This window comes from Patiria miniata, unplaced genomic scaffold, assembly GCF_015706575.1.
Source record: "Patiria miniata isolate m_02_andy unplaced genomic scaffold, ASM1570657v1 HiC_scaffold_29, whole genome shotgun sequence".
NCBI classification, from domain to species: domain Eukaryota; kingdom Metazoa; phylum Echinodermata; class Asteroidea; order Valvatida; family Asterinidae; genus Patiria; species Patiria miniata.
This window is the reverse complement of record NW_024037068.1, coordinates 8,677,304-8,693,187: the sequence shown is the minus strand read 5'-3', so window position 1 is coordinate 8,693,187 and position 15,884 is coordinate 8,677,304. Positions and strand designations below refer to the sequence as shown.

The 15,884-nt window shown below is 42.6% G+C and overlaps 1 protein-coding gene across 3 annotated transcripts in view; it reads right to left on the bottom strand.

Annotated features, from left to right (window-relative positions):
• Positions 1–15,884, bottom strand: part of LOC119735494 — a 90,446-nt gene that overhangs the window by 25,885 nt on the left and 48,677 nt on the right. For all 3 annotated transcript variants that reach the window (XM_038209199.1, XM_038209200.1, XM_038209201.1), the window contains exons 16-23: positions 14,744–14,965; positions 13,794–13,886; positions 12,077–12,129; positions 9,645–9,960; positions 7,668–7,709; positions 5,427–5,527; positions 3,382–3,552; positions 142–2,371 (exon numbers count right to left, since the gene is read on the bottom strand). In XM_038209199.1, coding sequence (XP_038065127.1) covers positions 142–2,371; positions 3,382–3,552; positions 5,427–5,527; positions 7,668–7,709; positions 9,645–9,960; positions 12,077–12,129; positions 13,794–13,886; positions 14,744–14,965 — 3,228 coding nt within the window. The remainder of the gene's footprint in view (positions 1–141; positions 2,372–3,381; positions 3,553–5,426; positions 5,528–7,667; positions 7,710–9,644; positions 9,961–12,076; positions 12,130–13,793; positions 13,887–14,743; positions 14,966–15,884) is intronic.

The window sequence follows — 15,884 nt, the reverse complement described above, 5'->3', positions numbered from 1 at the left end:
CAATTTTAACACTAAAATTCATGAAAGATCAACCAAATGTGTAAAGCTCAACAAAACGTGTGAAACAGAGGCATGTCAATGGTCAAGGATGGTAAAAAAGAGGGCATCAAAGTATGAGCTTTTTCAAACAAAAGAACATACCTGTAAACGGAATTCATTGTTCTTCGATTCTTCTAGGATCTTATCGGGCCCAGTCATGATGCCGCGAGTTTTAAACACCACTTTCGGACATTGAGTCCATGAACTCTTCATAGCCTTCTTCCTGTCGGTGTAACATTTTAAAGCATTGTACAGCTGTGTGTATTTCCTCCACAGGTCATTATACTTTTCGGTGGTGACCACGCTGCCGGGGGAGTTTCCTTGATTACTTGGAGTTGCACCAGATTCTCCATTTGTATTGTTACTGGTGGCAGAGGCGGCAGTATTGGTGTCAGCGGTGGGATCGGAGGTGGGATTACTTATGTCAGAAGGTTTGTCCGAGTCAGCTGGTTCATGTTGGCGTTCTACACCTTGATTTGGATTGTTTGCGAAGCCAGAGGCCGTGTCTACGCACGTCCCTTCATCTGGTACGGGGTTCGAATCCAGCAAGGATTCAAGAACACTTTCCACATCCAAATCTTTGTTGCAGTCGTCGTTGCCGTCAATGCCATTCTGTTTGGGCACAGTGGGCTGATATTCATTCTCTTTTAGCCTGAGAGGGGCTCCAGAAACATTCTGCGAGTCCCAGTATTCAGTAGACATCTCGCTTCTGAGAGAGCTCAGAGAGGATTCCCCGCTCGTGCTGGACGAATAAAAACCACTCTCGGCACGATCAGCATTGCCAGTTTGAGTAACAGGTTGCAATTGTAATTCCGTGGGCTGTTCTAATTCAACAATCTTACATTCTGGTTTAACACTAGGGACATTAGGCTGAGTTGCCTCTTTCTTATCAGTCGATTTAGAGTCTGTATCAACAACATTCCTAGCAGAATTTGGTATAAAGGCTCCAGTATCGGCTATAAAAACAGAAGCTGAAGAGGCACGGCTCTTAGCCTTCGACTTGGGACTGGTTTTGGCAACGGGTAAATTTTTTGCTAAATGGGCAACATTCTTATCGCGTTCTAGATTCTCTTTGAGCGATTTGTCAAGTGAAAAAAATGAATTCAGAATGCCTCCCTTGGTGAGAATCATAGTCTGGATACCTTTTGGTTCTTTCTTGGGTTCTTTCTTGGGCGTGTCCGCTTGAAACCGTTCTTCTAATTTGCGTTTCCGCTCCTCGTATTCCTGATCGTCTGAGATATTTTTACGCATCTCTAATAATGTTTGTTCATGCTTTTGTCGCCGTTCCTCTTCAATCCTCTTCTCCTCACGTTTTCGTTCCTCTTGAAGTCTGGTAAAGTCTAAGATTGTCTGCTCATTTCTGAGTCGCCGCTCGTGATCGAGTCTTTCTTCCTCACTGAGTCTTTGGGCTTCTTTGAGACGCTGCTCCTCTTTGAGGGACTGCTCAGCTGCACGCTTTCGCTCTTGTGCGAGTCTCTGGAATTCTAACATTTTCACATTTTTGCGTCGTTGCTCCTCCTTGACTCGTTGCTCCTCTTTGACTCGCTGCTCCTCTTTGACTCGCTGCTCCTCTTTGAGCCGCTGCACTTCTTTGACTCGCTGTTCCTCTTTGACTCGCTGCTCCTCTTTAAGTTTATCCTCTTCCTTGAGTTTATCTCCTAACTGCTCCAATTCTGCATAGTATTTGACACTTTCGAGTAACTTAAACGCCCCACACATTTCTGGGTTCTTGATAAAGGCCTGGCGAACGGCGTTACTGTCGGTGACATCTAGATCCTTGGCATCATCGTATCCTTTTTTAACGTCTTTCAGTACTTCCCGTTTGCGCCTCTCCCTCTTCTCAGGATTGTCTGCATAGAGTATCTCCAGCTCCGCCAGGCTATAATCCTTGGGGGCCTTGGCCTTCTCTGGCTCGGTGGCAGGTGCTGGCACTGACGCGGCACCTTGTTGCTTCTTTCCTTTCTGATGCTGAGTGGCATCCTCGGCAAGCACCGCGCCGATTGCGGGAAAGTCCTCGGGCTTCAAATTGGCCGTGGCATTGTTCCAACCAGAGGGACGGTTGGGAGTCTTGGGCTGGGGTGAGGCGGGCAAATTCCCAGCCTTCAGTGCTTTGCTTTCCTGCACCATCTCCTGGCACTTGTCTGTGTCTCTTAAGAGGCAAACGTAGTCCTCCACCATCCCAAAGACTGGAGATTCCAGGAGGAAAGCGCCAAGCCCACCGTAGCGGTGCACAACAGCTTGTAGGTCGGGCGGCATCTGTTGGAGCTCGTCGCCAAGGCGCGTGTCTGTGATGGGGACGGGACCAAGACGCTGCAGAAAATCTTCAAAGTGCCTAAGAAAACAAGCATCAAACACATGACAAAAGGCATCTAACTAGGTAAACTTTTGTAAATCATTTTCCATGTGATCAAAACATATTAAACTTCAGCAGGATTGAAATTTGCGACATTAGCCATGTCATACTTTCTCTCCACCAACTGAGCTAACCAACACTTTGTTGATAGTCTCTGAAACTTGCTGAGTGTCGAGCTGTAGCCAAGTTCTCACAAGTCAATTGCACATCGGGCAATAAGCTATTGACATAGGCCATCACATTTTGCCATTGTTCATCTTCTGTTACTTGCGATTTGACTTGTGATGGATTGGACCACGGCTCTGCCAATCTGTAAAATGATCTTGTTCAAGAGGCGCTAGTTGGAAGCCATATAGCCCTGTATGTGTCATCTGGCCATGGATAATGCTTAAAGCTATAGTCCATCATTTGCAGCTATCCAAAAAAGTAACTGGCGTAATTATTGTTGAAAAACATACTGGTTGAAAGATAGTAAGGGGGCTAAACTCCCTGTGAAATTATCCTTTCTGGCAAGCTCTCATTTTGAAAAAATCAACAAAAGAAGGCATTTCCAACGGTGCTTCTTAAGAAGCACCGTAGGAAAATTTAAATTAGTTGTTTGTTTTGTTATTCGGCGCAGCGCGCACAAGCATTGGAACGACGCGCAGGCGCGCACGGTTGCTATAATTCGTCGGATCAGTGCGCGACATCGCGTAAAGCTGTAATTCAAAACAATTCGAAACATGATTTAGCAACTTTTGATTTTAAATTGAGATCCTAGAATGCTGTTTTTCTCGAAATATGAAGCTGAAGCTGAGCTGAAACTTCATCAGGTTAGTTGTTCAGTATCCTTCATTAGATTTTGAACACTTTTGTTGCTTCAAACGAACAAAATGCACTAATTACAAATGATGGACTATAGCTTTAACATGATGACAGGCTCAAATGATAGACGGGGTGGTGCAAGGTTGGTGTAGCGGTACAATAATGATCAAAAGGTAACAACTTACATGTGTAAAACTGTGATTTGGCTTTTTTCCTCCTCGGACTTGGCGCCGGCGATGGCGACTTCAGACAGCTGGGTCGGTCTGAAGACACTCTCAAAGTCGCTTGCTGCTTCTTTGAGATGTGCTGGCGTGGCAAACGGGTTGTTGGGGTCCAAAGCTGGGTAGGATCTGGCCCTAGAGAAAATTTGGTAACACAATATTAGGATAATAATACAGCCTCTACACCCTGGCAGGCATAGCCCCGCCAGACATCAGAAGATCAGCAGCCAGCATGAAGGAGCGTCAGCGACAGACAAATGACGAACGACATCCTATGTTTGGCCAGACACCAGCACAGAGTCGCCTGAAGTCAAGGAAGAGCTTTCTGAAATGTGTAACTCCTCTTGAGGATGACACAACAAGCGAGGCACGAGTCACCATGTGGGCAGACAGAAACAACAGTCTGCCACCCTCGGCAACCATGGGGCTGATGGCTAGAGAGCAACTACCACCTGGTGCAGACGCAAGCTGGGCAAAGTGGAAATGCCTCAACAGACTGAGAACTGGAGTTGGCAGAGCCAAGGTGACACTCAACGAGTGGGGATATAGTTCCTCCAATGACACCATGTGTGATTGTGGCGTAGAGCCACAAACTATGGAGCACCTTTTGAGATGCCCTCTTCTACAACACCCTTGCACAGCTGCCGACCTTGCCTTGTACAATGAAGATGCAGAGAAATGTGTTCGGCGTTGGCTGAACCGAATATAGCTTTGTGACGTGGACTCGATAAAAAGAAGGATAATTAACAATTGTTGACTGCTGTGATGTGGGATATGACTTTTTAAACACCCGAGGGAGGGGCCCCGAGGGTGTTCAAAATGTCATATCCCACATCACAGCGGTCAACAATTGTTTTGTTATAGCCTGTGTCTTGGATTCTTTGGATTTTGATGTAAAAAAGCAGGAAAACGAATAGCAGTAAACACAACAATCATGACAATCGAATGGCAACTCACAGGCATGTTGCGTGCTAGAAACAGATGATCGTCTGCTAATTCACTACTCACATTCGTATGTGGAAACATGGTGAAAATAGCATGGGTACTGACGATACAAGCGTTTCACACCGTACGTACCGTACGTACAGAGTCATTGCACGTGATATCCCACAGGGACTGTGCAATGACGTTTTATAAACTTCACACATGATCTTTCTAGGCCAATGTAGCCTTGGTCAAGGCGATAGTTGTTATTCATCCCAGCCGTAGCGCGGTAAACGATATCCTCGCTAGCGCTATGCATGCGGTGCATTAAAAATACAGTGCGAACAGCGACCTCACGCGGCCACCATTTCTATGCAAATCAGTTGGACCCAATCTAGCGCCTTGGTTCAATCGTCGGCAAAAGCTTATGTTTTTCTTTATTTTGCGCTGGATTTCTAGCGCACGACCTCGTATGCGAATAGAGATAAGTGTAGGCGGGGCTAATGTGGAGTGTCCAATCACACCTTGGTATATCCAGACGTCATCAAATTATTTGCAGCTATTCGCCTTTTGCAGACGTGACAGGAACCACAGTTTTTGTGCATCGGGGCCGTGTGCAGAGACACACAACGTGTACGTGTATGGATTATGTGCGGTGCCACGTTTCACTATGCAAGTTTCCATGCAACGATCGACCAATAAGAAAACGACATTTAAGGTCAGCTAAGGCTATTAACATAATGAGCACCACCCCCAAAACCTCACATGGACGATTGAACCAAGGCGCTAGATTGGGTCCAACTGATTTGCATAAAAATAGTGGCCGCGTGAGGTCGCTGTTCGCGCTGTAATTTTAATGCACTGCATGCATAGACATATGACTGCATGCATAGCGCTAGCAAAGATATCGTTTACCGCGCTACGGCCGGATGAATAACAACTAACGCCTTGACAAAGGCTAAGGCCAATGAAAAAAACAGTTTTCAAGACAGAGGTATAACAATGGTACTTGTATAATGCAATGCTGTATACAATCTTCAATCTATCCAATTACAATAAATGGACTCAAGAAGAGTTCAAGTTACCCTGCTAGTTGCCCGTTGGCCTCCTCGGCATGCCCCGAGGAAAACCTCATGCGCTCCGCAGCGTCTGAGAACTTGAACTCGATGGGCATGGAAGTCTTGTCCTGAAGAGAAAAAAAAAATAATGGTTTTACTAACTAAACATTTACATACAGTGGACTGATACGAGTCATGCGAAACATTTAGGGTCAAAAGTGTGGTACTTTTCCCGATCCCCGACTCACGGCCAACTGACACACCTGAGCGAGCAGGACACACTACGAGCATCCCACTCCAACACAATGTCCAACAGACAACCAATCAGAATCTACCACCACAAGCACTCCCAATCCTAACGCAGCCTACTTAAGCAACAGCATCTCCAACTCTCCTCAGTCTCCTGGCGAGATGACTAGAGCAGGCTAGTCGAACTGTTGAGACCAAAGACAAGTTCTTTGAGAACTTAACCCTTTCCTTACCATGGGCGACTTTTGTCCACAAGAAGAACCCCCTGCTGGTTCCCATGGGCAACTTTAGTCGACCAGGAAACCACACACAGAACACCCTCAACACAGATATATTCACTACTTTTCAGAACGGCGGCATGTTGATATGTTTGGCCGTCCATACATCAACCATATACCAGCTGAAAGAGTGTTTTCGGATCGTTCTAATGGTGTAGTTTATTCATAGTGTTGCCATTACAAAAAAATGAGAAAAGTGCTTCAGAAGTATCCACGCACAAATTGAAGTATGCAGTGCCATTTGGTCATGTGATGAAATGGCTTGCAGTTTGATAAATGGAACCAGATGAACAAACAGGCATAACTTTCTCATATTTACACATATGGACTTCATTTTTACATCACATACAAGAGTAAGATTCAAGGAACAAACTTTACACACAACACCTATGATTTAAATCACTCCTTGGCAGTGAAAATCTGTGTTGAAAAAAGTGAGTTTTGGACTTGTGGTAATTTTGTTCACGCTCTAGTGATTTCCGCATGACTGAGCAAACAATTTGGTCCGGGGGAGAGCCAAGTCAATAAACAATGTGGTAATGAAAGGGTTAAAGCAAGACTGTTCTTATCAGAACAAGATCTTTGTATTCAGGTCCTTAAACTTCCTGAGACGCAGCCTCAAACATTTTGTCAAAGTCCGCAACTCACACGTCAAGTAATTAGGCTACAAATCTCTTGTAAGGCCTCTTTTTAATATGGAATACAGTTCAGTAGTCCGGGATCCGTACACAAAGAATCTTAGTAGTCAACTGGAAATGGTGCAGAGGCATGCAGCAAGATTTGTTTTGAATCGCTGTGATCAGACTTCAAGTGTTGGAGCAATGCTGAAATCTCTTCAGTGGCAAACCCTTGAAGATAGGCGTACAATAGCAAGACTCACGATGTTCTACAAAATTCACCGTGGTTTGGCTGCCGTCAACATGCCAATTGAGTCCAAGAATTTAGATGCTCCTACCCGAATAGAAAACTCACAAGCTTACAAAATCCCAGAGAATATTACCAGATGTCCTTCTTCCCCCGCACTGTATTAAAGTCAATGGAACAAACTTCCTGCATCTATTATAGAGGCTTGCAACCCTTCAAACTTTAAGCAGATTCTAACTACAAAAAAATAGTTAGTGGCCTGACGTTTTGACCCTAGCAGAGTCTTTCTCGAAGGCTGAATGACAAGACTATAAACATAAACAGGTACATGTATACATTACTGATGTAACAAAAGCAGTCAAGTGGAAATAGATGATGCAGAGGAAAATACACAGAGAAAGCAGGCGGCTGAACAGAAAGGAGGGTAACAAAAGGGAGGGGGATTGGGGGAAGGGGATGGTTGACCACAAGAGGTGGGGAACACAAAGGACAAAGTCAATGATGGGGAGAGGGAGAGAAAGGTAGTTAATTGGTGAATGAGGCAGACTGGAGGGGGGGGGGCTTATCTGTGGTGAAAAGGAGAAGGCAAAGACAAAAAGTTATTAGTCATTTCCTTCTTGGATGTTCAGACCATGGGGTTGAATGGTCTGGAGACGTCTTATCATATATTATTTTAATATTTGGTCAGATTCTAACTACTAATGGGTCTACAATGTCAACATAGTAGGGTCTACAATAGTAGGGTCTACAATGTCAACATAGTAGGCTACGCACTCCATCAGCAAGTTGCGAACCCAACAATGTGCCTTTAATAGTCTTCAACATTATGAAGTTGGCGCAGAACTTGGAAGAAGAAGAGGTCTACCAAATGGCTCACCTTTCCCTTCTTCTTTCGAGATTTGGATTTGACCGGCTTGTTCTACAATGAATAAAATGAAAACAGAGCAGCAAATTACAACATATGAATAATAACTCCAACAGACAACGATAAGCCATTTGCCAGTTAAATTTGAATAAAATCTGGAACGCTGACTTAATCGAATGCTTTGCACGTTTTTACTTTGCATTCTCCCGACCAAACTATATCACGTGATTCGGGGCAAGCCTTACGCTAGCAACCCCCAGCTCCGGCATGGTCTGGTGTCTTTGTGCCATTCTCACCCATTGTGAACAATGTATTGATGCTTAGCGTGTCCTACGTAACTATGCAAGAGCTTGCCCCGAATCATGTGATTAGCAACAGTGTCTTTGGTCTGGAGAATTCAAAGTTAAAATGTGCCAAGCATTCTGAGCAAGTCAGTGTACCAGATGTTTTTCAAATTGAAATCCCAAAGGGTATAGGTCACTGGCAAAGTGGCTTATTTTAATATGTGGTCTTTATTTTGAAATATAGCAGTGTCTTATAACTTTAACAAGGAAGTTGAGCCCTGCTGCAATTAAAATAGTCCTCTTTACTGTTGTGTACATACATCGTCACCGTTTTCACGAAGAGCCACATATGTCAAAAATTACAATTTTTCCGATTTTGATTTTTTTTTCAATATTTTGCTTTAAAACAAAGTACTTAACCATGTTGACATGTTTCTGTAAGCAAAACATAATTAATTTCCAAGTAACATTAATGTTGCAAGGGGCCGAAATCTCGATAAATGCATTTTGAGTTTTCACGAAGAGCCACATACATTTTGGCCATTTGCACGGAAATACGTAAAACTAGGTCAAATGAGATTTGCGTTTTCACGAAGAGCCACATATCTTTGTTACATTTTCAGCTGTGCGCGCGTACTTACGCGCGCCTATGGAAATACACGTTGAACAGAAAGGGCCAATGTGTCGGAAAACTGAATTTGCGTTTTCACGAAGAGCCACATATCTTTACTACTTAATTTTCACTAATTAACTGCTATATTAAGTCTTATTACTGGGCTCATGTAAAAAATTCAGCTCTCGTAGAATCGTGGGATGGTTTCCTTGCTGCACAAAGTTGTTGCAAAGTGGTATTTTTTGCAGTTTTAAAATATGAGACATGTAACAGCTAACATAAAACCTGATGCCCCATAGTACATGTAGTAAACTGTGCCTACCCCCCGGTATGCAGACCCGAACACGTCAACACTGATTTATATATCAAGACTGAAGCATGAAAGTTCACTATTATAAAAAAAAGGCACTTCATTCAAGATTTTCTGTGATATTAGTCCATGGTGTTTTTATACACGCTCAGGGGCAAATGGCACCCTTGCCTTACAATTTCCTCCCCTCGGGAGTACCATTTGCACCCCTCAGAGTTACTATTTACACCCCTCGAGGTCACCATTTGCACCCCTCGGGGTTATCATCCGCTCCCCTCGGGGTTACCACTTTCACACTGTTGGGTTACCATTCGCACCACCCAGGGTTATCATTTCCACCCCACAGTGATATCATTTCCACCTCTCCGGGTTACCATTTGCACACCTTGGGGTTACCATTTGCACCCCTCAGGGTTCCTCTGGGTTACCATTTGCACCCCTCAGGGTGACCATTTACACCCTTCAGAGTTATCATTTGCACCCCTCGTGGCAACAATTTGGCTTTCACCCCTTTAAGGTTACCATTTGTACCCGTCGAATTGACTATTTTCACACGTTGGGTTACCATTTGTACCCGTCAGCGTTACCATTTGCATCCCTCAGAGTTACCATTTTCCCACCTACAGGTAACCATTTACACTCTTCAGGGTAGCCATTCGCACCCCTCTGGGTGACAATTTGCACCCCTGCTGGGTTACCATTCCTACCCCTCAGGGTTACCATTTGCACCCCTTGGGGTACTAAATCACAGCAGACCATTGTGTGGCGCGTGTGTGACTCACCACAGGTTCCTCCTCAAAGTCATCCTTCTTCAGGACGTATTGTGCGTCGACTGGCACTTCATCTTCATCCTCCTCATCGTCTTCTTCATCGTCCTCGTCGCCGTCCCCGGTGTTGAAGCTGGCCACGGAGGAGGCGTCCCCAGCGGGTGGGCGTGGCAACTCCAACCCCAGCATGGTTCCGTGGTCATCCTCCGCTCTCTTGTTTTGGTCTTCAGTCTCGTTCTCCTCGTCTGCTTGGCTTTTCTCCTGATGCTTCAGCTTCTTGGCGGGGTCCTGTTTATGTGACTTGCGGCTTTTCTTAGCTTGCTGCTTGCTCCTTGAATAACGATAGACATGAGTTGTCGTCAGGATATGTCATGATTCATCACAAGTCAATCACAACACAATCAACGAGTCAATTAAAACCATAGAGCTATATTAAATTACTAGAGCGCTAACCCTTCATTCTTGCGCACGGAGACGCTTTGAAGCCGCTCTGGGCGCAGACATTTTGAATTTATGTGCGTGTTTGTAGAGCACAGTCAAAATAGATAGATTGAATTTTAAAAGTGTACTCTAAATGCAACGCGCAAGTAGCAGATACGCAAACAACTTAAGCGCATCATGACGTTCAAAAAACGTCACGGTGAAAAGCATCTGCAGCGAAGGGACACGCACACGTTACGTGTTTGCGTAGAACAAAATGAAACGCTCATTTGCTGATCGTACGTTTCGGTTTTGGGCGTATCGGCTTCGATGACGCACCGGTATGGAATACAAAGGCAGATATGCAAATAGCCGTACAAAAGCCGTGAACAATTTTGAGTTTTCCCATAGGTTTGTGCACAAACATGGATGTTGCCATCAGGCATCACTTTGTACATCGAGTTAGTGCTCTAGTATTTTAATATAGCTCTATGATTAAAACTGAAACACGTCAAATCACCATCATTCACAAGTCCACTGTCTCATGTAGAGGAAAAACATTTTAAAATGAACTTTTCTTTTCTCTGTCAATGTTCCTGCCCACTGACTTGACTTGTGACCTGATCCGTGAGCGCTTTAATTTCCACTCAGTCAAAAGAAGACATTGTCGGTAAAGTCTCGCTTCCAATATTAGTGATGGTTTTGCGTAGTGTACAACAAGTAGGCCCTTAACTTTTACAAGTAGTTCTTTGCGTAAACTGTTCTGTTCCAAATTTACACTCCATAAATTTAGTCCAAATCACGACACAATGGAATATGGATTTATCTTTGTTCACTTCAAAACAAGTGGGGGAATGTAGCCTAGTTTTTAGGGTTCGCTGGTGACTCATGATCAGAGGGTCAGGGGTTCGAGTCCAGCTGCTGGTCATACATGTATGTTGTGTCCTTGGGCAAGCCACTTCACTTGCCTCTCTCCACCCAGGAGTATAAATGGGTACCAGCATTAGCTGGGGAGTAAGCTACGATGGACTAGAATCCCGTCCAGGCGGAGTAGACATATTCCCAGTCATTTCATGCTACTGAAACCGAACATAAACATTGGCTTTTACTTCTTCTTTTAACTTTCAAAAAAAAATTTAAAAAATGTAATGATGCATGCTGAACGCCGCAAGTTCGGTCTTCAATTCACTGATTTACATACATAAGGAAATTACCATAAAGCCATCTATGACCTGTCGCCACAAAAGGAGTTCAAAGTTGCAAATTGCCATTTTAGGGAACAGCGGGCTAAAATTTGAAAGGGGATTGCTTACTTATTTATTATTATGGTTTGTTTGGATTTTCCGGTGAACCTCAATACATGTATGTAATTCCAGCTCTACCATTTGACATTATTTTGTTCAAACATCTTTAAAACATTTGTTTGATCCTGTTTTAAAAGTTGGTTGTTCATTCACCGCAATACAACAGCACAGGGTTACAAGTTTCTGATAAAAAAAACTAAGGTTTTACAACTTCAATCATGTTGGCAGCCGTTATATCCGTCACTGAACTCAGTATCCGCTACACCATTAGACAACTCTTGTACTGTAGAATCCAGAACAATGCCGTACATATCCCAGTGATTAACCCTAACTCCCTAGTGTCTTTTACTAAGTACTGGACCAAGTCCGCCAAAATCCATCACTGACCCTGCTTCACATAATGTATCAGACATGTCAGAAGCAAATAATAAATAAGTAAGCAACCCCCTTTCAAATTTTAGCCCGTTGTTCCCTAAAATGGCAATTTGCAACTTTGAACTCCTTTTGTGGCGACAGGTCATAGATGGCTTTATGGTAAATCCGCTGAAATCCACCACAAGACCACCACTACTATAGGTGGATTTTGATGGACTTGGTACTCATGGCTTGCCTACCAAAGTCCCTAAAATGGGGAATGGATTTTGATGGATTTGGTGTGGTTAGGGTTAAAAAGTCAAATTTTGAGAACATTTTTTTGTGACCGGTCACAGTTCACTTTCTTACATCACTCCTTTGTTCTTCTTCTCCTTCGTTTTGACAGCCTCTTCCAATTGTTGCTAAAAAAAAAATTAAAAAAAAAATTACACTCTTTATAAATGCTATCTATGTACTTACTGAAGCAAACGCCAAGCTTCTTTGGCTATCCTTCTCTTGTTTTAGGTAGGTGAATATCCGACATAATTTATCAAATTCAGTCAGATCTTGATGACAAGTCAAAATTTAGTGTTGACAGTGTGATTAAAGGGAATATAAATCATTTGCTTTTGCTGTAATTTTCAGAAATGGATGGAATTGGGGGGTTGGAAATATATAGCAAATATAGTTACACTGACTTTTTGGAGGTTTTGGGTTCGAAAATGCTATAAAAACCAAGAAAAACAATCATTTTCCTGTAGTCTGGTTCCTTGACTCCATATAAGAAGAAACAGAGCAGTTTACATACATTGGGGAATTGTAAGGTCAGGGAACCAGTCTAGCTGGCTTGTACCCGTTCATAGGTGTGTAATCGATTGCAAACAAGTGCGATGGTCAATTGGGGCCCGTATTTGAAAAAAAAACAGTTTTTTCCAACGCTGGTCGGCCGACCAGCGTTGGAAATTGATACAAAAATACCACTTTTCTTAAAAATGACAGTATACCAGGTGCCATGATTTTACAGGATGCTTTACACTGTCATTCACTAACAGTCCAGCAAGGTATTTCAAAATGATTTGGTAGTTTTATTTTTTGATGTTTGCAAATGTTGTACTTTCCCTTTAAGAAAGACAGGTTTCACTTAACAGAAAATCAAATGTCCGTCAGAAAATTTACACAATTCAATCTGTAGTAGAAAGATCCTTGGTTAATATTTTTGTTCTGTAACAATATCCTTACAGTGAAATGTCCACTTCAAATATTTGAATTCAAATCAATTTATCGCCGAATCATCCCCAACGGGTGCCAGTTCAAAAGAAAATATCTCAATGTCCTAAAATGGCTTCCACCTGTCTTGACTTTGATGCTAGCTCATAAGATGTAAACAAGTTGCGTGATTATAATAAGGGAATAAATGTGTGCTCCGGAGGTTTTTATCACTCGTTTAATACCGCTTAGAGTCTGGGTGCTGATAATTACCCGAGCCGGAGGCGAGGGTAATTATCAACACCCAGACTCTAAGCGGTATTAAACAGAGTGATAAATACCGACCGAGCACATATTTATTCCCATTCATAAATACCTTATCCGTAAAAATATATCAAATAATTCGTTCAAAAAATCCCGATTTTGTTCAACAAGTTCACTTCATGCTTTTTGAAACATCCCTCTAGCAAAATAATGGAGTGTTCAGCTGGCGAGTAAGATGTAAACAACCCTTTTATGGAGATTGACGCGCGCGTAACATGTTCTGCGCGATGTCACGCAGAACGCACCTGGGGCGTTGCGTTTTGAATTTAGAACTATAAAATTCTGACTCGCTTGTAGTGTTGCGCATGCCTACGTGAGGATTGTGAACGTTCAACCAATGAAACGGTAAGAGGCACTGGTTTTTTAGGAGTCCACATTTTATTGTGACACTAGAAAAGTGTTTAAGACCAGCTAGCCATGTCGTCATGTCTTTATCATCCGTTTAAGACCGGCCACGTGACGGGCTCTCGACCAATAGGAATAGCTAAACTGTCTGAGGTATTTATGAATATGGAATGAAGTAAACTGATGCAATAACATATTAAAATCAACTAACCTCTGTTTTGGGCAGTCCATCTGGGCCGTAGATAGTCACACTAATGTAGACGCCATCACAGTCCGGGGTGCGACAATTCTTTGTCAAGAGCTCCTGCAACGAAAAACATTTAATAAATAATATTATATAACCGACATACAGATCCTTATCATTTGATTGGTGGAACTCACATCACGTGGCATTCGTTATTGCTCCCATTCATGCCGTGGCTCAAAAAGTACTATCCGCCCATGGGGAATGGGAAATACTATTCAACAGTTAGGATCATGACGCGGTATTTGTGTGCAAATGCATGCTGGTGTGCGCGTTCAGCGTTGTGCGTAGCGCGTATTGTTCCAAAGAGCCAGCGCTACAGCGTTGGGTTCAAACATTTTCATGAAAGGGTGGTTTGGAAGAGAGAAATACATTTTCCTCCAGTTTTGTATTGAAAAAAGTTCAAATATATCAAATGACAAGGATCTATATGTCAGTTATATAAAACAAATATTGAGTGGCTTTAAATTGTGAAATGGGAGGAATATTATCGCTCGGTAAAATCTGGACTTTCCCAGTTCACTCGGCTTCGCCTCGTGAAATGGAAAAGTCCAGATTTTACCTTGCGATAATATTCCCCTCCCATTCCACGCTGAGCCACTCAATATTTGTATATCGATACCTCTCTGATGAACAGAAAACTTGAATATCGGCTTGTAAAGAGAAACGTGATTCATTTCTGTAAATTACAAATGTCATGTAATTCACTAACAAATGTGCCAAGAAGAGCCGATATGGGTGTGAAACTTCCCCGCCACAAAACAAACCCTGTTGAACGACCTCTCTGACATTTTTTTTTATTTTTTATATTTTTTAATTTTTTTTTAAATGTTATTACACTCGTAATGCTTGTACAGTTCTTTGGGTGAAACTTGTTCTATGGGATGAAGTAGATCCGTAGGTCGAGTAACTCTTACCCTCTGATGGGTGACGTCGGGGTACTCCTCTGCCTTAATCTTCTTCCAGCAGGCGATGTGGTAGTCCATGTGACACCTCTCCCTACACTGGACCTTGACGTAGCCCTTGAAACCCACGTCGGTCAGGTACATCTCCGGCTTGTAGGGGCAGGAGTCCAGGCGACAGACGGCGTCAGGGGACGGGGGGTTACGGCAGATGTCCTCCAGCTTCTCCAAGGCAATCTGGGTTTGAACAAGGTTGAACAATGAAACAAAAACTGCCGGTGGTACCACGCTTACACAACCCACATAATGTTCCCAATTTTTGATAATGCCGGTTTTGACTACCTCCCTTTGCTTCGTTCATTTTCTTTGTTGTTTTCAACAGTCAGAATACACAATAAACTGCTTTTTCTTTTGACGAAACAGGTTTGAGGGTCATTGCGTTTAAATGGTGATATTCTTTAAACGGCTTGAGCAATTTCAGTTATTTTTTTATCTAAAAGTAGCTTATGAAATTGGCTTTCCAGTCATAATTACGTTTGGTGCTAAATATTTGATTAAATATGAAATATACTTTTGGGGGTTTGGGTTCCGCTTTTTTGACTCACCCTGTATGTGGACATGCATATCCTGCCTTGTGTATTTGTGTTTTGTTTGGCTTTGCTTCTCTTGTTAGTTGTTTGGCTTTGCTTCTCTTGTTAGTTGTTTGGCTTTGCTTACCTTGTTTGTTTGTTTGTTTTTTTTTTTCTTTTTTGTATACATATGTTGTTATGTTCTGTGTGCTTGGGTCTGTCTATCTATTTGTTGTGAATTTTTTTTCTGTTGATAATGTGCTTGTGTAAAAATGTACTGCTGCAGTTGAAGAGCCTCTCGATAAGCTTCTTTTTAAGCTTTTTAGCCAATACTGCAGGCCTGCATATGGTACAATTTAATGTAATTAAATCTAATTTCTTGTATTTTAGTTTTGTGTACCTTTGCCCTTTGTAGTTTGTCCTTTTGCTCATTTCCCCTTTGTTGTGACTTTATTTTACTGTTATGGTTTTTAATATTTATATATTTAACTTGTCATGTATTTTGATGTTGCCTTAAATATTATCCTGTAAATAAATAAATAAATAAATAAATAACCAGGGACCAGTACTTTTGCAACTGTCACATA